The following is a 24,771-nucleotide window of genomic DNA, read 5'->3' as shown; positions in this document are numbered from 1 at the left end:
TCCATGGGGGCCTCCAACAGGACAGGCCAGCAGTGGTTTCAGCTTCTGCAGGGTGATCCTGCTTCCCTTCCAGTCTAGGAATGGTAGCAGCTTCCTAAATTTCTAACCCCTGTGTTGCCTCATCCACCCCAGTTGGCTTCCCAGCCTCTTCTGTTACCTGGTAACCAGCTCCCTGTATTCCATTCCATTCCCCAAACTCGAATAAGACAGGAGGAACGTGGGTCTGAAATACGATGAGACTTTGAGCCAAAAATTTAAACTTTCTGTTTTCTCCTTGTAAAATGCAGGTCATGATGCCTACCCCAGGGGCTGGCTTACATATGAAACAACTGATGTTAATGAGGAGCCTGGCCCACTGGCTCGCTCATTCTAAGAACACAATAAAGGTCATTCTGCTTCCTTCTCTTTCATTGGCATGGTGAATTATGAGACAATAAAATGAATATGAGAAGAAACAAAGGTTTAAGCTTTCATTTTCTAAGGCTATAAATAATACAGCAGGGAATTTAGATTTTAACTTGCCATAAGTACCAAGGAACAAGATTCATCTGATAAGTTTATGTTTAGTACTTTGCCTACCTCATGACACTGTATTATATTAGTCTTACATTTCCATATTACAAATGAGGAAACAAAGTACACAGGGAATGGAGAACTCATTTTTTTTCAAGCAACAAACACCAAGCTGGTCACAGGGATAACACTTATTGTGCAATTTCCATGCTATAAAAAACTTCAAGGGTGTGGGGTGTGTATGTTGGTGGGGCTTCTAGTAAGATAGATAAGGCAGGATAGGCACAATGTTACAATGTTGATAATTATAGAAGGTGATGGGTACAAGAGGAGGATATTATATTATTCTCTTTGGCTCTGTGCTCAAAAAAATTTCAAAATTTTTTGAATATTCTTAAGAGCTTGTATCTCCCTAAAGTTACACAAAGGGTTTCCCTGGAGGCTCAGTAGTAAAGAATCCGCCTGCCAATGCAGGAGACCAGGGTTCGATCCCTGGGAAGGGAAGATCCCCTGGAGAAGGAAATGGCAACCCAGTCCAGGATTCCTGCCTGGGAAATCCCACGGAGAGAGGAGCCTGGCAGGTTGCAGTCCATGGGGCTGCAAAAGAGTCGGACACAACTTAGCAACTAAACAACAGCAGAGTCACACAAAGGGAATATCCTAGCCATTTCTACTTGCTTTTAACACTGAAAACCCCCAAATAATGGAGAAGGCTAGTATGAGAGGAAGAATTCATTTACTAAAAAAAATAATCAGTGAGCAACCACTGTGTGCTAGGTTTTATAGGGGGAATAATTATTTAAAGTAAGTAAATGAAAGGTGTGATGCATGATATCTTTCTGCTTCTCTAAACACATGTTATCAAACTATAGAAATACAGGATAACCTTCTTTGGGGTTCTCATATAAAAGAAGACACAAATTAAGGTTTAACTGCACATGTATAATTCTGAAATCCTCATGTTTCCCTGAACTCCATTTGTTTTTCTCTAACATTTTAACATTCCAGTGGATATGCCCAGGTGGCAGTATAAGGGAACACCTTCTTTTTGCCCAGTTTTCAGAAGTAACATTGATTGCCTTTCTGCCATGTTTAGCTTAGGGGTTCCACTGTAGTAAGGCTTTTTGAATTTCCTCTGAGTCAAAGATGACGCCATGAGAATTTCAAGAGCTACTCTGCTACTTTTGTACTAGCCTTTAGGCTGTGCTTGTGATTTTTATCTAAGAGAAAGGGAAGAGAAGACCAGGAATTGACCATCAGCTCAAGTTTTGTGTCCAGGGCACCCTGTTCAAAACGTGACACATAGTAGGTGGGGAATAAGCAACTGTGAACATCTTTGGCCTTTACCAAAGCATTTCTATTTTCTAAAAGTTCTCCAGAGTCAGAAGGAATTCCATAAATTTTAGGAAAACTAACCATAGATACTTTTTCTTCTGGAGTTAAATGACTCTTCCATCTGAGGAAGCAACTTACATAGATGGTACTCATTGGATCAAGTAATTTCACACTTCTCTTAAGTGAAAGACACTTGATATTTTTTCTTTATGGTAGCTGCAAAGCTTTCTGGGTCATTTTTTATGAAAAGAAAATGAGACAACTTGAAGAACAGGTTTAAAATCACATTAACAGGATTTCAATCCTTAAAACATTTTAAAGGGAGGATTCTGGGAAGATGAAGTAAGAGGTATCAGGAATCCATCTCCCCACCTGGAACAAAATCTCCCTGGCAGACTCTGTCTGATGTAACTACTGTGAAGTTCTGGAGTCTATCAAAGACTTGCAACTTCCAGGGGAACATTCAAATGGTAAGTTTGGGTTAATCTGCATCCATTTCAGCTCATCTCAGCAGCAGCTGCCCATTCCTCATCCCCAATTCACAGTTCAGGTGGCTCAGGGGTAAAGAAGACTCAGGAGAAGTGGGTTTGATCCCTGGGTTGGGAAGATCCCCTGGAGGAGGAAATGGCAACCCACTCCAGCATTCTGGCCTGGGAAAATCCAATTGTCAGAGGAGCTGGGCAGGCTCCAGTCCCTGGGGTCGCAAAGAGTCAGACTCGACTGAGTGACTGAACACACACACAACTCACAGCAAGCAAGAGTGCACTGGAGCATGCAGTGTGGGACCAGGAAGGCAAAAAGGACTCTGCCCTCCAAATACTGTGGATCTGTATTCTGATCACGGATTGCTCACACCCAGGAAAAGGTACAGAATCAGAAAAGACAGGAGAAGCTCTTAAGCGTACAGTTTTGGCTGAACCTTGGCACAAAAAGAGCTCATCATTATCAAAAACAAAACAGCAAACCCTAGGGAAAGAGGAGAATTTGATTTCCAAAGCTTTCAACGATTCAAATGTCCAGTTTTCAACCAAAAAAAAAAAAAAAAAAATCACAAAGCATGCAAAGAAATAGAGATGTATTGCCCAATCAAGGGGAGAAACAAAAAACAAATAAAAAACAGAAACTGTCCCTGAGAAAAAGCTGATAGTAGATACACTAGATAAAAACTTTAAAACAACTGCCTTAAAGATGCTCAAAGAACTAAAGCAAGTGTGGAGACAGTCAAGAAAACAATGCATAAACAAAATGGAAATACCAATAAAAAATAGATAATCTAAAAAGAAACCAAAAAGAAATTCTAGAGTGGAGATGTACAATAACTGAAATGAAAAAAAAATCACTAGAGGGATTCAGAGGCAGACTTGAGGAGGCTGAAGAAAGAATCATTGCAATCAAAAATAGGACAACTGAAATTATAGAGTCTGAGGAACAGAAAGGAAAATGATGAACGCAAATAGAGCTTACAGGGCGTCCCTGGTGGCTCAGATAGTAAAGAATCTGCCTGCAGTGCAGGAGATCTGGGTTTGATCCCTGGGTTGAGAAGATCCCCTGGAGGAGGACACGGCAACCCACTCCAGGATTCTTGCCTGGAGAATCCCATGGACAGAGGAGCCCGACAGGCTACAGTCCAGAGGGTTACAAAGAGTCAGATACAACTGAGTGACTTAACACGACAACAAATAGAGCCTACAGGACCTGAGAGACATCATCAAGTATACTTGGGTTGGTTCCACGGATGGCTATTTTTTGAGGAACTACCTTAATGTTTTCCACAGTAGTTGTACGGATGAGCAAAACACTGTGTGTGTGTGTGTCTGTCTGTGTGTGTGTATTTCATCCTTAAAAGGTAGAAAATTTTGATGTATGCTTTAACATGGATGAATATTGAGGGGATTAGTGAAGTCACTCAGTCGTGTTCGACTCTTTGCGACCCCATGGACTGTATAGCCTACCAGGCTCCTCCGTCCACGGGATTTTTCAGGCAATAGTACTGGAGTGGGTGCCATTTCCTTCTCCAGGAGATCTTCCTGACCCAGGGATCAAACCCGGGTCTCCCGCATTGCAGGCAGATGCTTTACTATCTGAGCCACCAGGGAAGTCCAGTGAAATAAGCCAGTCACAAAAAGGCAAATACTATAAAACTCCACTGATTTGAGGTGCCTAGGATAGTCAGAATCATAGAGACAGAAAGTAGAATGATGGTTGGCAGGGACTGAGGGGAGAGGAGAATGCAGAGTTACTGATCACCAGGCATAAAGTTTTAGTCAAGGAAAATGAATAAGCTCTAGAGATCTGCTGTACAATATTATACCTACAGTGAACACTAATGTACTGTATACTTAAAAATTTGTTAAGAGGGTACATTTCAGGTTAAATGTTTTCATAATACAATAAAAATGATAAGGAACACAGATACTGGAATATAGTACCATGTGTTCAAATGTAGATATGAAAATTGAATGAGAATTTATTGTTTAATGGGTATAGAGTCCAAGTTCTGCAAGATAAAAATTGTTCTGAAGCTAGATGGTAGTGATGGTCGCACAAGAATTATGAGTATTCAATTCCACTGAACTTTACAACTATAAGTGGTAAAGATGGTAAATTTTCTGTATGTTACCACAATAAAATTTTTTTTAAAACTTCAAGGTAAAAAACAAAACAAAGACGGGTTGCTTAGAGGTTTCATACGCCATTGAGACAGTCTGCTGCTGCTGTTGCTAAGTCACTTCAGTCGTGTCCGACTCTGTGCGACCTCATAGACGGCAGCCCACCAGGCTCCACCGTCCCTGGGATTCTCCAGGCAAGAATACTGGAGTGGGTTGCCATTTCCTTCTCCAGTGGGTGCCATTGCCTTCTCCGTTGAGACAGTCTATTCAGAACTAATTACCCACTAGTTCACCTGGGAACCTCAAGTGGCCACCCACCATTTCCACCACCAGCAGCAAGCCTCATCATTCTTTAAAAAGTATTTATAGAATACCATTAAATTTCTGGGAAGTAGCAAAATGGATTAAAGAATAATATCATCAGGTGTACTCCTAAGTCTTATCTGCAATGGGAAGCAAACCAATTCCGAGACCTCGGCGGGGCGGGGGCGGGTTGGGGGCGGGGCAGAAGGTGGCGGTGCTATGCCCTTTTTACAGAATCTATAATTTACATTCCTTAGTCTGAAAAGTCACTGCAGCCAAGTGGTCTGTCCTGCCAGGGAAGGTTTGTGACACTCTTCCCAGGCTAGTCACAATGACGGGACCTCCCAAATGACCGAGCTCCCAGATCAGCCTGCCATTGGACCAATAGGTCTAATTAGGCTAAGAAACATCTTTAATTAACACGGTCTAATAGAGTCAGCTTATGACTCAGGAATATGATTACTGGTGTTAGCCAACCAAATTTACTCTTCTTCATGCTTCATCATTATGAAGGTCATCAGATGTTCTTCAAATCTAGCTTTGTAAATTTTTTGTTTGTTTGTTGTTTTTACTAAAACCACATAGTTCTTCAAAAGATCAGATCCATAATACTGATGGTATTCACTGGGAAAATATACATCATTGATTAGCTTTATAGGTGGCAATCCCTTAAACAAAACACATCATAGATACACCCTTCAATTATTTCAACTTATTCTGCCTAAATTTTTAAAGTTAGCTCATTCACAATCTTTTTCAGTAATTAAAGGATCTCAGTAAAGACATTTTAATTAGAAGACTTACTGAAGCATGATATACATATATGCAGATATGCATTATATAGTGTTTTTGTATAAAATTTTTGTATTAATAAACTGCAGAAATGTTATATTTAATAGCATATAATATAAATCAAATATATGTGTGTATACACATATATAAAATTGGCTCCAAAGATCTTTAAGGGATTATAGATGGTCTTCTTTGTGTGCATATTTTTGTTGTGGGAAAGTGGTCCACAACTTTCGTTTAATTCTCAAAATGGCTGTGGTCATCCCCTCACAGCCACCAAAGGAAAGTGGTTAGAAACCAATGTCTAGAGTTATACTGTCCAATACAGTAGCCATTAGCCACTCATGTCTATTAAGCCCTTGAAATATGTCGTGTTAACTGAGATGTACTCTAAGTATAAAATACACACTGGATTTTGCAGAAAAGGAAAAAGAAAATTTACAATATCCCAATGATTTGCACATTGATTCCATGTTGAAATAATACCATTTAGAATATAGTGGGCTAATTAAAATATGTTGTTAGTATTAATTTCCTCTGTCAGCTAATGTGACTATTAGAAAACTTAAAATTACATATGTGGCTCACATATATTTGAACAGCTATGGTTAGGGAAAAGTTAGAGCTTCATCACAGGCAGGTTGCTGATTCTAGGAGGTTCCTACTAGCAGAAAAAGAAAATTTAGAATAGTTCCGACACTGGATTATAAGAGAGGTTTTAGCAAAGATGTCAGACTGTGCCTAAACATAATAGGGTTAAAAACACACCTTAAACTATTTTCACCCCAATATTCCAGCATAATTTCCTTTAGAGACTCATGAATGTGGAAGAAGAGTGATGTTAGCTCTGAACCACTGTTACTGATATTTGCAGATAATTCATGTGGTGCATTTTGATAAGAACCTTAGGACAATAATGACTCAAAGTAAACTTTTGCTCTTAGCACATCAATAAGATGCTACATTTAAAAAACCCAGAAAATGTACAAGGAAGCATTCATTAAGAAACATCTCAAGGGAAATGGAAATTCCCAATCATTAACAATGTATGGGTATGGTACTTTTTTTAGGAATTAAGTCTTCAGCAACCCTTATGTTGGTACCTATTATCATCCACGTTTTACAGATGTGGAAACCGGTTGAAAAAAAATAACAAGAATTCTGTCTCATTTTCCATTTCGAGGCTAATATTGAGTCTGACACATAGTAGATGCTCAGTGAATGGCCACTGGCTGAAAAGGAACATTTTACTGATTCCAATACAAAGTTTCTCTCTAAAGAGTGTCTGATTACAACACTCTTGCTGTTCCCAATACCACATGATGAGAGAGAAGGGTGTACTTAACTATATTTTTCCAATTCTCATCATAAATCAATGGGATATAAATATTTCTATCCTTTCTGTCAACAAGACGTGTGTATTGTTATTATTTTGGAAAGCATCCTAATATTATATTAAAGCATGCTTCCTGGTTCAAAACATTACAAGTACCGGCTTGACTGGATATCACACTTACATGGCTGGACAAGAATTCAGTGCATTAAATAAATGGAACATCTTTGCCCCTGATCCAACAATAAAGTGTAGAGTCTCCCTCTCCCTCTCTCATTCTCAACAAGGGTCTTGATCTCAGTCGTTTGTGTTCCTTGGAGTTTTGGGATTTTTCTCCTTGCCCCACCCCACTATCTTGGTTACCTCTCTACTTTGCGCCGGAAAATGCACGCCCAACAACATGCCTCTGAAAGTTTTGCGCTTTACTTATGAGTTAAAAACAAACTCTAGAGCTGAGCTCTTTCTGAGTCCGCGTTCATCCAGGAATCCGCGTTCGAGGGCAGAATTCCTCCAGCAACAATCCCTATGTCATTTAACTTGTGTGCCTGAGCTCACGCCGATTAGCACGTGCACGTCCGAGCTGGCTCCCACATACCACAGCAGGGTGGGTCTCAGCCTCTCCCGGAGCCTCCCTTGAAGGTCTGAGAGGAGGTCACAACCTGCTCCCCAACATTCGCCCGCAAAACCCTGAACAGTGACCTCGCCTACAGCCCAGGAAGGCAGAGCACATTCCCTTCCCAGTCCTGCCCAGGGACGATCGCTCCCATTTACCGTCTTGTACCACCAGCTTGCAAATGCCATGGCGACGACGGATGTGCTCCGAGTGGCGAAGCGAGGGACCCGGCGAGGACACGGGTGCAGCGCAGCAAGGGGCCGCCGGCTTGCACTCCACCTGCCACAGACCTGGCTGGGGCTGAGCTCTGCTAGCCCCACGGCTGTGAGCCGGTGGACAAGGCAGCTGGGCGGGGCCTACCCCGATCCCGCCCCCACCTGACCCCGCCCCGCCCCGCCCCACCGGTTTGGCTCAAAGCTGCAGAGGAAAGAAGTGTTATTGCTCCAGGCAGCCACGCCCTGCAGCCTGGACTGGACGCGGAAGAACCGACTTTTCTGCTCAACTGTCCTACAGACTCCGGAATGCCAGGGGGCTCCCAAATGAACTTCATTCTACTTTTACCCTCGTCCGCTTCTCACCCACCCCTGACTCATGCACCAACGTTTCCCAACGCATGAGTGAGAAGTGAGCAAAAGTCGCTCAGTCGTGTCCTGATTCTTTGCCACCCCATGGACTATCTAGTCCAGGGACTCCTCCGGGCCAGGATACTGGAGTGGGTAGCCTTTCCCTTCTCCAGGGGATCTTCCCAGCCCAGGGATCGAACCCAGGTCTCCCGCATAGCAGGCGGCTTCTTCACCAGCTGAGCGGCCAGGGAAGCCCACTCCAATGTGGCTTGCGCCGCGCCCAGTGCACTTGGCCGGGACCCAGGGCCATCCGCGGGCCCCTCCAGTCACCTGCCCAGAGGCAGGTTCTGAGTCCACATCCCCCTCTCCCCAGATGCTTCTCCGGGCCCGGGAGGGGTGGCGCCCAGGGGCAGCAGGCCAGGCAGGTTAACCCCCCTCTGGAGGTGGACCCGAGGCTTCGGGGGGCCCCGAGATCCTCCCCGCACTCAAGCCCGGCGGTAGGAGCGCCACTCACCTCCTGGGTGTGGCGGGCAGCACGCCGGGGTCGCGGGGAGGCGGGGGGCTTCGGGCCCGGCTGGGACATGGCGAGGCCGGTGCGAGCGCTGCCTCCGGGCGGGCGCGGCGGAGCCTGGAAGGGAGGCCCGAGCCGGGGAGCGCTGGGAGGGAGCGAGGGCGCGGAGGGGCTGGCGGGCGCGCCTGTGAGGCAGCTTTTCCGACCCAGCCCCGACCCGCGGGGGCTCCCCCTCGCCGGGCAGGGCCCTCCCCTTCCTGCCTGCAGCTGGCTGCTCCCCGGCTGCAGCGGCCCGGGGCTCCCTGTCTGCAGCTCACACCCTGGGTCCTGTATCTTCTCCCAGGGACACCCCACCCCACCCCAACCCACCCCAACCCACCCCACCCGAGATCTCCTTGGGTGCCCCAGTGGCTCGCAGAGAGGAGGGGCTGGAGATCGCAGGGTTCCTCCTCCGACTTGCCCAGACTTGGCTTGCAGTTGTGCACGGAGAGCGGAACCGGGGCGTGGCCCCGTCTACACCTCAAGCCCCCCTCCCTAAGAATCTCAAGAATTAGACAGCTTTTCTGCAATCTGCTTTGGTTTAACTAGGAGAAGAACTTACCAACTCAAATGGCCCGGGGCCTGGACCCTCTGGCTAAGGAAGCGGATTGCAGAAACAAATTGGTCTATGTGTGATTCCGTGTGTTGTGAGTGTGTGTGTGAGTGTGTGTGTGTGTACACACGCGGGCCTCTGTATGTTTTATGCCACTTTACTTTGGGGTGGGATGGGGGTAGTTTTGAAAGTGCAATGATGTTGTACGTGGAAGAAGTCTTAGGTTCCAATCAAAAGCTAAGAAAAGTCCCAAGTTTAAACCCCATAGCCTTTCAGGGGGCTGTTGAATTTTGTTTGCGAGGAGGCCAGATTGCTTTTGTCTTTGGTTCATCTTAAACAGCACTTCCTGGTTTGGAGCTGTGAATTATAACTAGTCTGGAGTGAAATGTTACAAGCCAGACTAGGGGCTGGCTCCTCTGCGGTGATTGGCTGCCTGTGGTTGCTGCCTGTTTGTGAAGATCTGACAGAAGAAAACCTGTTAACCCTGCCCTGGCATTGCCAATTTGGGCCTTGGAGCCACTAGTCTCTTCAGTGCTGTGTTTCAGACAGTTGGGGAGAGGGGGTGCAGGTTACAAAGAAAGACTAGTTATGCTGAATGGACCTTGGCAGAATGTTTCCTTCTCCCTTCTCATTTTGGGCATTCTGACTTCCCTTTATTCAAGGGACCAGCTAGCTTCATTCTTCATGGGGGGGGAGGAGCAGGAAGGGGTAATTTCAATGCATTTCTTCTTAAAGGAAATATCTATGTATCTGATATTTCCAAAAAACAGCATTAACAGGTTTACCTCTGTCGGAATCGTCACAAACCGGCAGCAACCACAGGCAGGCAATCACTGCAAAGGAGCCTTTTCTAGTCTGGCTTGTAACATTTCACTTATGGCTTGTTATAATTCACAGCCCCAAACCAGGAAGTGCTGTTTAGGATGAACCTAAGACAATTTATATATACCTGAATCAACTTGGATAAGGGGCCTATTATTGCCCATTCAAGAAAAACTGATTGATGGCATCAGTTACATTCATAATTAGGGAAAATATGTCATAAACCTGAAAAATGCTTTTATGATTGTGATCAAACACCTACAGTAATTTAAGCAAACGTAAAACGAAAGGGGTGATATAATGGCCCCACCTCCAGGCCCAGGAATTGGAACCACCTCTCCCAGGATCCTAAAGGGCCTAGATTCAGTATCCCCAAGTACATTACTCTGACTCTGGAAGAACAGTTCCCATTACAGTTTGAGTTATTTTTTAATGGAGTATTGAAATTGAACTTAGGACTTCCCTGGTGGTACAGTGGATAACAATCTGCCTGTCAATGCAGGGGACACAGGTTTGATTCCTGGTCCAGGAAGATTTCACATGCCACAGGAGGCAACTAAGCCCATGTGCCATGACTACTGAGCTCACATGCTACAACTACTGAAGCCTATGCACCTAGAGCCTGTGCTTCACCGCAAGAGAAGCCTCAGCGATGAGAAGCCCGGGCACCGCAGTGAAGAGTAGCCCCCCTCATCGCAACTAGAGAAAGCCTGTGCTCAACAATGGACCCAGCACAACCAAAAATAAAAAGTAAAACTGAGCTTAAACTGGCTAGTTTCATACTTTAAAGGCTTCCATGTAAAGCACGATGAAAAGGACTGTAGAGGGAGCGATATAAAGGTTAACATATATATTTCCTGCCCTCCAGGGACTTACAAGTTTAGCTGAAGTCATATAGCATTTGTAACACATGATCATTTGGGTGGCATCGAAAGACACACAGTGGGTGAATAAATACAAATGTACTTTGGGAATTTGGAGTCCTGTGGGTTTGGGGGACTATAAGATGGGAAAGCAGGTGTGAGCTGGCTGACTGGCTGGTGAGACGTGGTCAGAAGAAAATGGGGATCAGTTCAGTTTAGTTCGGTCGCTCAGTCATGTCCGACTGTTTGCGACCATGGACTGCAGCACTACAGGCATCCCTGTCCATCACCAACTCCCAGAGTTTACTCAAACTCATGTTCATTGAGTTGGTGATGCCATCCAACCATCTCATCCTCTGTCCTCCCCTTCTCTTCCTGCCTTCAATCTTTCCCAGCATCAGGGTCTTTTCAAATGAGTCAGTTCTTCGCATCAGGTAGCCAAAGTATTGGAGTTTCAGCATCAGTCTTTCCAATGAATTTTCAGGACTGATTTCCTTTAGGATTGATTGGTTTGATCTCCTTGCAGTCCAAGAGACTCTCAAGAGTTCTCCAACACCACAGTTCAAAAGCATCAATTCTTCAAAAGCAGCAATCAGTTGTGGATGTGACTGGTGATGGAAGTAAAGTCTGATGCTGTAAAGCGCAATATTGCATAGGAACCTGGAATGTTAGGTCCATGAATCAAGGTAAATTAGAAGTGGCCAAGCAGGAGATGGCAAGGGTGAACATTGACATTTTAGGAATAAGTGAACTACAATGGACTGGAATGGGTGAATTTAAGTCAAATGACCATTATATCTACTACTGTGGGTAAGAATCCCTTAGAAGAAATGGAGTAGCCATGACAGTCAACAAAAGAGTCTGAAAGGCAGTACTTGGATGCCATCTCAAAAACAACAGAATGATCTCTGTTCATTTCCAAGGCAAACCATTCCATACCAGAGTAAATCCAAGTCTATGCTCCAGCCAGTAATTCTGAAGAAGCTGAAGTTGAACAGTTCTATGAAGACCTAAAAGACCTCCTAGAGCTAACACCCACAAAAAGATGCACGAGCATCTTTTGCAAAAGTAAGGAGTCAAGAGATATCTGGAGTAACAGGCAAATTTGGCCTTGGAGTACAGAATGAAGCAGGGAAAAGGCTAACAGAGTTTCCGCAAGAGAACACACTGGTCATAGCAAACACCCTCTTCCAACAACACAAGAGAAGACTCTACACATGGACATCACCAGATGGTCAATACCAAAATCAGATTGATTGTATTCTTTGCAGCCAAAGATGGAGAAGCTCTATACAGTCAGCAAAAACAAGACCAGGAGTGGACTGTGGCTCAGATCATGAACTCCTTATTGCCAAATTCAGACTTAAATTGAAGAAAGTAGGGAAAACCACTAGACCATTCAGGTATGACCTAAATCAAATCCCTAATGATTATACAGTGGAAGTGAGAAATTGATTCAAGGGATTAGGTCAGATAGACAGACTGCCTGAAGAACTATGGATGGAGGTTTGTGACATTGTACAGGACACAGGGATCAAGACCATCTCCAAGAAAAAGAAATGCAGCAAGGCAAAATGGCTGTCTGAGGAGGCCTTACAATTAGCTGAGAAAAGAAGAGAAGCAAAAGGCAAAGGAGAAAAGGAAAGATATACCCATTTGAATGCAGAGTTCCAAAGAATAGCAAGGAGATATAAGAAAGCCTTCCTCAGTGATGAATGCAAAGAAATAGAGGAAAACAATAGAATGGGAAAGACTAGAGATCTCTTCAAGAAAATCAGAGCTACCAAGGGAACATTTCTTTCAAAGTGGGGATAGATCAGGAAATACGAAGGAGCCCACCCACCTGGCTAGAGCCACTGGTTCAAGTTCAGGAGTAATCAATCCATGTATTAACTTATTATTAAACAGCCACACTGGGCTCATGATACAACTGATACCAAAATCTGTAAGAGAATGAGTTACTTCAGCCTTCACGCTTTGCTCAAGAGTCAGACTTCATATAAGTAGAAAAATTACAAGCTAACAGCACATTAATGATTACAAGTAAAGAATTTCAAAGAAGGTGAAGAAGAAGATTGATGTTTTCACTTTCTCTCGTAGTTGGTGAGGAATTGGGAACTTTGATACCATGACCACGACTTGAGGATCTTGGGAAGCTCATTTAAAACTTATATGGCAACTTTTACTATATTTTTATTTGCACATTTTCTAAGTAGAGGCATACTGCTGAGATATTGCAGGTTTGGTTCCAGACCACTGCAATGAAGCGACTGTCACAATAAAGCAAGTCACATGAAATTTTTGTTTCCCAGTGAAGATAAAGGTCATTTAGGTATGACCTAATCAAATACCTTACAATTGTACAGAGGAAGAGACAAATACATTCAAGAGATTAGATCTGATAGCGAGACTGCCGGAAGATCTATGGACGGAGGTTCATGACATTGCACAGGAGGCAGTGATCAAGATCATCCCCAAGAAAAAGAAATGGAAAAATGCTGAATGGTTGTCCGAGGAGGCCTTACAAATAGCTGTGAAAAGAAGAGAAGTGAAAAGCAAAGGAGAAAAGGAAAGATGTACCCATCTGAATGCAGAGTTCCAAAGAATAGCAAGGAGAGATAAGAAAGCCTTCCTCAGTGATCAATAAAAAAGAAGTAGAGGAAAACAATAGAATGGGAAAGACTAGAGATCTCTTCAAGAAAATTAGAGATAACAAGGGAACATTTCATGCAAAGATGGGCTCAATAAAGGACAGAAATGGTATGGACCTAAGAGAAGCAGAAGATATTAAGAAGAGGTGGCAAGAATACACAAAAGAACTATTACAAAAGAGATCTTCATGACCTAGATAACCACAATGGTGTGATTACTCACCTAGAGCCAGACATCCTGGAATTTGAAGTCAAGTGGGCCTTAGGAAGCATCACTATGAACAAAGCTAGTGGAGGTGATGGAATTCTAGTTAAGCTATTTCAATCCTAAAAGATGATGCTGTGAAAGTGTTGCACTCAATATGCCAGCAAATTTGGAAAACTCAGCAGTGGCCACAGGACTGGAAAAGGTCAGTTTTCATTCCAATTCCAAAGAAAGGCAATGCCAAAGAATGTTCAAATTACCACACAATTGCACTCATCCCACACCCCAGCAAAGTGATGCTCAAAATTCTCCAAGCCAGGCTTCAATAGTACGTGAACTGTGGACTTCCAGATGTTCAAGCTGGTTTTAGAAAAGGCAGAGGAACCAGAGATCAAATTGCCAACATCTGATGGATCATCAAAAAAGCAAGAGAGTTCCAGAAAAACATCTACTTCTGCTTTATTGTATACACCAAAGCCTTTGATTGTGTGGATCACAACACACCGTGGAAAATTCTGAAAGAGATGGAAATACCAGATCACCTGACCTGCCTCCTGAGAAATCTGTATGCAGGTCAAAAAGCAACAGTTAGAACTGGACATGGAACAACAAATTGGTTCCAAATTTGGAAAGGAGTATGTCAACGCTGTATATTGTCACCCTTCTTATTTAACTTACATGCAGAGCATATCATGTGAAATGGCAGGCTGGATGAAGCATAAGCTGGAATCAAGATTTCTGGGAGAAATATCAATAATCTCAGATATGCAGATGACACCACCCCTATGGCAGAAAGCAAACAACTAAAGAGCCTCTTGATGAAAGTGAAAGGGGAGAGTGAAAAAGTTGGCTTAAACTCAACATTCAGAAAACTAAGATCATGGCATCTGGTCCCATCACTTCATGGCTGATAGATGGGGAAACAATGGGAAACAGTGAGAGACTTTATTTTCTGGGGCTCCAAAATCACTGCACATGGTGATGGCAACCATGAAATTAAAAGACGCTTGCTCCTTGGAAGAAAAGCTATGACCAACCTAGACAGCATATTAAAAAGCAGACATTACTTTGCCGACAAATATCTGTCTAGTCAAGGATATGGTTTTTCCAGTAGTCATGTATGGATGTGCTGCTACTGCTAAGTCACTTCAGTCGTGTCCAACTCTGTGCGACCCCATAGATGACAGCCCACCAGGCTCCCCCATCCCTAGGATTCTCCAGGCAAGAACACTGGAGTGGGTTGCCATTTTCTTCTCCAGTGCAGGAAAGTGAAAAGTGAAAGTGAAGTTGCTCAGTCATGCCCGACTCCTAGCGACCCCATAGCCTGCAGCCTACCAGGCTCTTCCGTCCGTGGGATTTTCCAGGCAAGAGTACTGGAGTGGTGAGAGTTGGACTATAAAGAAAGCTGAGCACTGAAGAATTGATGTTTTGAACTGTGGTGTTGGAGAAGACTCTTGGAGTCCTTTAAACTGCAAGGAGATCCAACCAGTCCATCCTAAAGGAGATCAGTCCTGAATATTCATTGGAAGGACTGAGGCTGAGTTTGAAAGTCCAGTACTTTGGCCACCTGATTGGAACAACTGACTTGTTGGAAAAGACCCTGATGCTGGGCAAGATTGAAGGCAGGAGGAGAAGGGGACGACAGAGGATGAGATGGTTGGATGGCATCACTGACTCAATGGATATGAGTTTGAGTAAACTCCGGGAGTTGGTGACTGATAGGGAAGCCTGGCGTGCTGCAGCCCATGGGGTCGCAAAGAGTCAGACACAACTGAATGACTGAACTGATTGAACTGAAGATAAAAGTTATGTTTACACTGTATCCATTAAGTGTGCAATAAACAGCATGTTTAAAAAAGTAATGTACATATATATTAATTAAAAAATACAAACCAAAATCAATTACCATGGTAATATCAACTGTCAATGATCATAGAGCACCATAAGTATAATAATAATGAAAAAGTCTGAAATATTGCAGAATCTACAAAAATTTGAGATATGAAATGAGCAAGTGCTCCTAGAAAAATAGCATTGATAAACTTGATCGATGCAAGGCTGTCACAAACCTTCAATATGTAGAAAACAAGGTCTTTGTAATGCAAATTAAAGTTTGTTCATCGCTCAGTCATGTCCAACTGTTTGTGATCCCATGGACTGTAGCCTTGGTTCACAAAATTCTCTAGGCAAGAATACTGGAGTGGGTAGCTTTTCCCTTCTCCATGGGATCTTCCCAACCCAGGGATAGAACCCAGGTCTCCTGCATTGCAGGTGGATTCTTTACCAGCTGAGCCACGAGGGGAAGCCCAAGAATACTGGAGTGGGTAGCCTATCCCTTCTCCAGGGCATCTTCCTGATCCACGAATCGAACCTGGGTCTCCTGCATTGCAGGCGGATTCTTTATCAACTGAACTATGAGGGAACCCATGACCCACGGTATAAAGGGTCACTCAAAGGCTGGGTCAGACAAAGGAGGGAGTGTCCATTGGCTCTGCTTAGAGGTTTTTGGTAATGCAGCTAGTGGGTAAAAACTGAAAAGGAGGCAGAGCGTTTTTCAAAGGTATCCACAGTCTGGACCCCCGGAGGGGAATTTACCCCTGAAAACCTGGACCTTCTGGCTGACATCCAAGTGCCCTCTGATCCCACTGAAACGTGCCTATCCTGTTGGCCATTTCAAGATTCTCAGCCAAGTTTGCTCCATCCCATAGTAATGTTTGCCTAAGTAAACCAGAAAATAAACATTCTAGGAAACCAGCAAAGACAAAGTAGCAAAAAAAATGCAAAGGCTCTCAGAGTCTCCTTTCCCTTTTAACCAACATGTATCCGAGTAGGAGCTACATGCTTCTGACTTGAATTATCCAGAAGAATGCCTTCAGGGGTGAAAAAGTGAAAAGTGAAAGTGAAAGTCACTCAGTCGTGTCTGACTCTGCGACCCCACGGACTATACAGTCCATGGAATTTTCCAGGCCAGAATCCTGGGGTGGATAGCCGTTCCCTTCTCCAGGGGAATCTTCCCAACCCAGAGATAGAACCCAGTTCTCCCACATTGCAGGCGGATTCTTTACCAGCTGAGCCACCAGGGAAGCCCTGAAGTTCTGTGCATAAAGGAAATGGAGTGCTGACCTATAGGAGATGATCTTTAAGCCATAGGAGCCTTGTCATTGCTTGAATGTCTGTGTCCCCTCAAATTCCTAAGTTGGGATGACAATGCCCAAGCTGGTGGCATTAGTAGGTGAGAAGTGGTAGGTCCTGAGGGCAGAGCCCTCATGAATGAAATTAATGCCCTTATGCAATATCCCTGTGAGAGCTCCCTTGCCCTTTCCACCTTACAAGAATACAACAAGAAGTCTGCCACTTGGAAGAGGCCCTCACCCAACCATGCTGGCACCCTGATTTCAGACTTCTGGCCTCCAGAACTTTGAGAAAATCATTTCTGTTGTTCCTAGGCCCCGCAGTCTGTGGTGTTTTGTTACAGTTGCCTGAATGGACTAAGACACCTTGCTTCTCAGCTCACCCTGGGCTTGTGCGTGGATGGCAGATGAGAAGAGGGAGGGAGAAAGAATGGAAGATTCTTTCCATTCTTTCCATAAGATGGAAGATTGGAGGGTCAGAGGAGAAAGAAAGGAAAGAGAATCAAGAGCAGATGAAATAGCTTTTAGTTTTCACCTCTACCAAAAAAGAACTTGAGTCATACACACACCTATACAGGGGACCTCAGGTTTTACTTCTCAGCCTTTACATCCTTCCAGGTAGTAAGACATTACTTTGCCAACAAAGGTCTGTCTCGTCAAGGCTATGGTTTTTCCAGTAGTCATGTATGGTGTGAGAGTTGGACTGTAAAGAAAGCTGAGCGCCAAAGAATTGATGCTTTTGAACTGTGGTGTTGGAGAAGACTCGAGAGTCCCTTGGACTACAAGGAGATCCAACCAGTTCATCCTAAAGGAAATCAGCCCTGGGCGTTCATTGGAAGGACTGATGTTGAAGCTGAAACTCCAATACTTTGGCCATCTGATGCGAAGAGCTGACTCATTGGAAAAGACCCCGATGCTGGGAAAGATTGAAGGTGGGAGGAGAAGGGGACGACAGAGGATGAGATGGTTGGATGACACTGACTCAATGGACATGAGTTTGAGTAAATTCTGGGAGATGGTGATGGACAGGGAGGCCTGGCGTGCTGCAGTCAATGGGGTCACAAAGAGTCGGACATGAGTGAACAACTGAGCTGAACTGAACTGAACTGAAGGGAGTAAGACACTCACATATACCTTCAGGCCTTGTTCTTCAGCTGGACACAATTTTCTGCTTTTTATCTGGGTGGAACACTGAGGGCTGAGCCACCTCTTGTTTCCCGGAGGATATTAGGGACTCCTCTTGGGCTCAATACCTGGGTAAGGAAGGGAAAGATGAGCAAAGAAAGAAGTTGAGCTGGAGTGCAGACCCGGCAGAAGCCTCACACAATCCTGCAGGGAATGACGAAGATACGATGCCCTTTAGAGATTTCCAGGGTTGGCAAGAGAGAGCTGAGCCTTAATAAGCCTGCATCAACCAGTCCTTAGATGAGTTGAAGGGGGAAGGAGCGTGACTTTAAGAAAGGGGGGGGGGGTTGTCTCCCTTAAGTGGTGGGAACCCCTAAGGGGGCTATGGTGGTACTCCAAGGAGCTGGGGTAGGAACCTGAGTAGGGCTCTTTCATCCCTGGGTGGGATTCAGGTTTTTTATCACATCTGCTACACCCCTCAAGGCTATGTAACACCATAGAACTTTGCAAAAAGAATGGAGGAGAGAATAAATGTTGCAAATATGTGCTGTCAAACTGCTGTATAACAGAACATTAGGCTTGAAAACATAACCCGCTTAATTAAAATTTTCCTCCTTTTACAGCTGAGTTTGTCTTCAAGAAGGCAAAAGTGAGACACACCTTGTTTCACACAGCAGCCATGCTGTCAATACTACTATCTAGATATATCGAAACAACAATTTTACAACTGCTATTGGTAAGAATGGGTAGAAATAAAGAGAAAATAACCTTTTTATTTTCTAGTTTTGTCTTGTAGTATTAAAACAAGCAAACAAACAAAAAGATTGCTCCGTAGGTCTGGCAGCAGGTGAGGAGGTGGGTAGAAGGCACCCTCTGCTTGCCCGGAAGCGCTAAGCCTTCAGCTTCTTCTGCCTTCCTTGCTAATTTCCCAAAGTTTCTTTGCCAGTTTCCCCAAAAAGTAAGTTTGCAACTTTCCATTCTGAGAGTATGGGTTCCTAAAAAGAGCTCAGTTTGCACAGTTAGTGCACTATGCTCACGGGCCAACAACTAATGATCGATGTGTGAGTCATCCCTCTTCTTGTTTACGGTCCTGGTGGTTCCATGGTGCCAATGGGGTGATGTTCTGATCCTTTAACATGGCCTCCCAGGACCTGCAGGGTCATCCTGTCCCAGAAAGCCCTATCTGCAACCTTGTGCCTTCAGGCCATTGTGTTCCTGCCTTCAGGTCCTGGGGGACACCCGTACTTCCCAGTTCCTGCCTGCACTCACTTTCCTTCTGAAATACTCCTGCCTTCCCATCCCCAAGGCTCTAACCTTCCCCAGCACTGCATTACGCTGTAATACCCTGAGCCCATAGAAAGCCCAGAACACGGCTCAATCCTAAATTTGGCTTATATTTAAAGAAATAGTGGCTCAGTGCTCCAAAAGGAACTAAAAGCATTTTAATCCTCACTGTAGTTGAAGGTGATGAGTGGGCACAGAATCTGAACACTCAGCAAAGCATCTTTAAAATCCTTTCTCTCTGTATCTTACTTTAACTACCTTCTCCCAATCCCCTGCTCAGAAACTTCTATTAACACTTCAGAAATCAACCAGATGTTCTCTTGTTCTAATCCCCCTTGTTTCCTTCTGCCACGATGCAAAGGGTCTCCTAAAGGGTCCAATGGAGGTAAAATCATTGTGAATACTGATGTTCTTTGATTCACCTCTTGCCTGCTTATCCACATCCTCCACTAGACTCCATGATGAAAAGGACCATTTCAATCGTATTCACAAAACTTGAGACTCTCCCTGGCACAGACTATGTCCTCAAAAAATATTTATGGAATGAGTAAGAACACATTATTGAGTCTTTTCAGGCTAAACTTCCGTCTTCAAAAGATGAAAGGAGTAGACTGGGTAATTTAAAAAAATGCTTATAACTGAAATGGTCTCTGATCACATAAGATCAGGAGGTCAGCAGAGCTGTCTAAAAACACTTGGTGGTGCTATTTGTATTGAATGGCTCTCCACACTCAGTAATATTTGCTCGTTTCTCCCTTATGAGGTAGGGATCGTTATTTTCCCTATGTTACAGATGAGGAGACTAAGGCCCAGAGAAGTTGAATAATTTGCCCTGGGTTGCAGAGCTGCTAACTGACAGCCTGAGCATTTGAATCTGGAGGTTTCACTCTCTGGTGTGTGAGCCTAACCACTGCGCTGTGCTAAGGTTATTCTTTGCTGCATACAAACACTGATAATGGCCTGGCGAGTGGAATGTGGTTGGGCTACATACATCTTGTGGGTTGGGGATTGAGATTATATTTCAAAGTGGGTGATTCAATATCTGTAATGATAACAATGAATTTTCCAAGGTACCTTAACTATCTGTTCTTCAGAGTACATCTGGAGATTATAAAAGTAATACGTCTAGTCAGTCATCAAAGGTCATATATTACACGATTCCTTTTAAATGAAATGTTCAGAATATGTAGATCTATAGAGACAGAAAGTTGATTAGCAGCTGTTCTGGGTTGGCTGGTGGGGTGAGAAGGTTGTAAAGACAGGAGAAAGTGAAAGTCGCTCAGTCTTGTCTGGCTCTTTGTGACCCCGTGGACTATACGGTCCATGGAATTCTCCAGGCCAGCATACTGGAGTGGGTAGCCGTTCCCTTCTCCAGGGGAACTTCCCAACCCAGGGATCAAACTCAAGTCTTCCATTCCCATATTGCAGGCGGATTTTTTTTTACCAGTTGAGCCACCAGGAAAGCTCAAGAATACTGGAGTGGGTAGTCTATCCCTTCTCCAGAGGATCTTCCCAACTTAGGAATCAAACCGGGGTCTCCTGCATTGCAGGTGGATTCTTTACTAGCTGAGCTATCAGGGAAGCCCTATGACAGGAGGGTGATAGCTAAAGGGTTTGGGGTCTCTTTTCGAGGTGATAAAAAAATATCCTAGAATTGCCTGGTGCTTTACCTGTTCATGAATATACTAAAAACCACTGAATTGCATAGCTAAATTGAGTTAATTGTGTAGTATGTGAATGATATTTTGATTAAATATGACCTAAATCAAATCCCTTATGATTATACAGTGGAAGTGAGAAATATAAGGGACTAGATCTGAAAGACAGAGTGCCTGATAAACTATGGATGGAGGTTCGTGACATTGTACAGGAGACAGGGATTAAGACCATCCCCATGAAAAAGAAATGCAAAAAAGCAAAATGGCTGTCTGAGGAGGCCTTACAAATAGCTGTGAAAAGAAGAGAAGTGAAAAGCAAAGGAGAAAAGGAAAGATATTCCTATCTGAATGCAGAGTTCCAAAGAATAGCAACAAGAGATAAGAAAGCCTTCCTCAGTGATCAATGCAAAGAAATAGAGGAAAACAACAGAATGGGAAAGACTAGAGATCTCTTCAAGAGAATTAGAACATTCCCTAACCAAGGGAACATTTCATGGAAAGATGGGCTCAATAAAGGACAGAAATGGTACGGACATAACAGAAGCAGAAGATATTAAGAAGAGGTGGTGGCAAGAATACACAGAAGAACTGTACAAAAAAGATCTTCACGACCCAGATAATCACGATGGTGTGATCACTCACCTAGAGCCAGACATCCTGGAATGTGAAGTCAAGTGGGCCTTAGGAAGCATCACTACAAACAAAGGTACTGGAGGTGATGGAATTCCAGTTGAGCTAGTTCAAATCCTGGAAGATGCTGTGAAAGTGCTGCACTCGATATGCCAGCAAATCTGGAAAACTCAGCAGTGGCCACAGGACTGGAAAAGGTCAGTTTTCATTCCAATCCCAAAGAAAGGCAATGCCAAAGAATGCTCGAACTACCACACAATTGCACTCATCTCACACGCTACTAAAGTAATGCTCAAAATTCTCCAAGCCAGGCTTCAGCAATATGTGAACCATGAACTTTCAGATGTTCAAGCTGGTTTTAGAAAAGGCAGAGGAACCAGAGATCAAATTTCCAACATCCGCTGGATCACTGAAAAAGCAAGAGAGTTCCAGAAAAACATCTATTTCTGCTTTACTGACTATGCCAAAGCCTTTGACTGTGTGGATCACAATAAACTGTGGAAAATTCTGAAAGAGATGGGAATACCAGACCACCTGACCACCTGTCTCTTGAGAAATCTGTATGCAGGTCAGGAAGCAACAGTTAGGACTGGACATGGAACAACAGACTGGTTCCAAATAGGAAAAGGAGTATGTCAAGGCTGTATATTGTCACCCTGATTATTTAACTTATATGCAGAGTACCTCATGAGAAATGCTGGGCTGGAAGAAGCACAAGCTGGAATCAAGATTTCCGGGAGAAACATCATTAACCTCAGATGTGCAGATGACACCACCCTTATGGCAGAAAGCGAAGAAGAACTAAAGAGCCTCTTGATGCAAGTGAAAGAGGAGAGTGAAAAGTTGGCTTAAAGCTCAACATTCAGGAAACTAAGATCATGGCCTCTGGTCCCATCACTTCATGGGAAACAGATGGGGAAACAGTGGAAACTGTGTCAGACTTTATTTTTTGGGGCTCCAGAATCACTGCAGATGGTGATTGCAGCCATGAAATTAAAAGATGCTTACTCCTTGGAAGGAAAGTTATGACCAACCTAGATAGCATATTAAAAAGCAGAGACATTACTTTGCCAACAAAAGTCCGTCTAGTCAAGGCTATGGTTTTTCCAGTGGTATGGATGTGAGAGTTGGACTGTGAAGAAAGCTGAGCACCGAAGAATTGATGCTTTTGAACTGTGGTGTTGGAGAAGATTCTTGAGAGTCCCTTGGACTGCAAGGCGATCCAACCAGTCCATCCTAAAGGAGATCAATCCTGGGTGTTCATTGGAAGGACTGATGTTGAAGCTGAAACTCCAATACTTTGGCCACCTCATGCGAAGTATTGACTCATTGGAAAAGACCCTAATGCTGGGAAGGATTGGCGGCAGGAGGAGAAGGGGACGACAGAGGATGAGATGGCTGGATGGCATCACTAACTCGATGGACATGGGTTCGGGTAAACTCCGGGAGTTGGTGATGGACAGGGAGGCCTGCCTGGCGTGCTGGGATTCATGGGGTCACAAAGAGTCGGACACGACTGAGCAGCTGAACTGAAAAACAGCCTTCTTGCAAAGAAGCTTCATTGCTTTGTAAAACTCTTTTGCTTCTACAGGATTTTTACTTGATATGAATTTTGGTATTGCTTTGTACTATTGGGACTTCCCTCATGGCTCAGATGGTAAAGTGTCTGTCTGCAATGCAGGAGACCCGGGTTCGATCCCTGGGTTGGGAAGATCCCCTGGAGAAGGAAATGGCAGTCCACTCCAGAACTCTTGCCTGGAAAATCCCATGGATGGAGGGGCTTGGTAGGCTACTGTCCGTGGAGTCGCAGAGTCGGACACGACTGAGTGACTTCACTTCACTTTGTACTACTCAAGCCAATAGTACTTTAATGATGAGATCTGTTTCCTTTTTCTGTGTTATGAGTTTAACTGTGTCCCTCCAAAAAAGGCATGTTGGAATATTAACCCCATACCACAGAATTTGACCTTATTTGGAGATAGGGTTTTACAGAAATAGTAAAGGTAAAATAAGGTCATTAGATGGGCCCTAAGCCAGGATGATGGATGTCAGAAAAAGAAGAAATTGGGGTGCCGATGCACACACAGGGAGGATACCATGTGTGCACTGGAGTTATGTGCTAAAAGCTGAGAAACTACCAGAAGCTGTAGAGAGACCTGAGACAGGCATCTTCAAAAGGACTGAGACCCTGCTGACACACTGCTTTTGGGCTTCCACCTCCAGAGCTAAGATAGAATACATTTCGGTTGTTCTAAGCCAGCCCTAGCTGTTGTTCTGGCAGCCTTAGCCAACAAATACACTCAGGAGGCAGAATGCTGAACAGGTATAAAGCCCCAGCTCAAAAATGATTCAGACCTTGTCCAGTTTCTTCCTGTACCAGGAAACGCCTCTTGCAAATCTGAACTCTGATATGAGCATTTAGGCTAGAAAGAGTTAACCACCTTTACTCAGGTTGTGTTTCCACAACATTCTTAGGAAGAAGGGCTATGACCTCCCTTCTCTCTGTGTGGTTGAGCCCACCTTTTAGGTTGTCTTTATGAGGCTTCGGATCTCCTTGCTCAAGTTTTCCTCTTCACTCTTTCAACACTCCCTTTCGCAAGCTGTCTGAAGCTCACTTCCTCACGGGTCTTGGCAGTCTCGTCCTCTCAGAACAGGGCACTCAGAGACACCCCTGTGCTCTGCCGTATCCCCTTCACATTCTTGCCCTCACAAACCCGTCCGTTTCTCTCTCTCTCTGGGTTGAAATTTCAGCACTTAAATTAGTATTTGGGGGATATTGCTCTCCTTTAAATGGCAAAATCTTTGAAGAACGGCTTCTTTCAACAAATGCTCATAAATATAATGGTTACGATTTATGCAGCACTTTATTCAGTACGTCTGTACTATGAACTTCTATGAACTTCTATACATGTCTTCATGATCACACAGAGCCAGGAATCACCATAGATTGGATGTGATAAATGTATCTATTTATATACGTATATAGTGTGTATAAAAAAAAAAAAAATATATATATATATATATATATATATATATATATATATATATATATATGGGCTTCCCTGATAGCTCAGTTGGTAAAGAATCCACTTGCAAAGCGGGAGACCTGGGTTCGATCCCTGGGTTGGGAAGATTCCCTGGAGAGGGGAATGGCTACCCACTCCAATATTCTGGCCTGAAGATACCATGAACTGTATATGGTCCGTGGGGTCACGAAGAGTTGGACATGACTGATATT

The 24,771-nt window shown here is 44.0% G+C and overlaps 1 protein-coding gene across 21 annotated transcripts in view; it reads right to left on the bottom strand.

The window, feature by feature from the left end:
- CAST (calpastatin) overlaps positions 1-24,771 on the bottom strand; it is a 251,044-nt gene that overhangs the window by 116,989 nt on the left and 109,284 nt on the right. For 8 of the 21 annotated variants that reach the window (XM_081498786.1, XM_081498788.1, XM_081498787.1 and 5 more), the window contains exon 1: positions 8,576-8,786. The exons of 8 other annotated variants lie outside the window; for them this stretch is intronic. In XM_081498786.1, the coding sequence (XP_081354912.1) occupies positions 8,576-8,644 (69 nt within the window). In that variant the 5' untranslated portion in view covers positions 8,645-8,786. Of the gene's footprint in view, positions 1-7,656; positions 7,825-8,575; positions 8,787-24,771 lie in introns of those variants that run through there. 5 more of the 21 variants (XM_081498790.1, XM_081498792.1, XM_081498806.1 and 2 more) reach the window with 1 other exon arrangement.

The sequence above is a fragment of the Giraffa tippelskirchi genome, chromosome 6 (assembly GCF_054371585.1).
Source record: "Giraffa tippelskirchi isolate mGirTip1 chromosome 6, T2T-mGirTip1v1.2.pri, whole genome shotgun sequence".
NCBI classification, from domain to species: Eukaryota; Metazoa; Chordata; class Mammalia; order Artiodactyla; family Giraffidae; genus Giraffa; species Giraffa tippelskirchi.
This window is presented reverse-complemented; position numbering and strand designations above follow the sequence as displayed.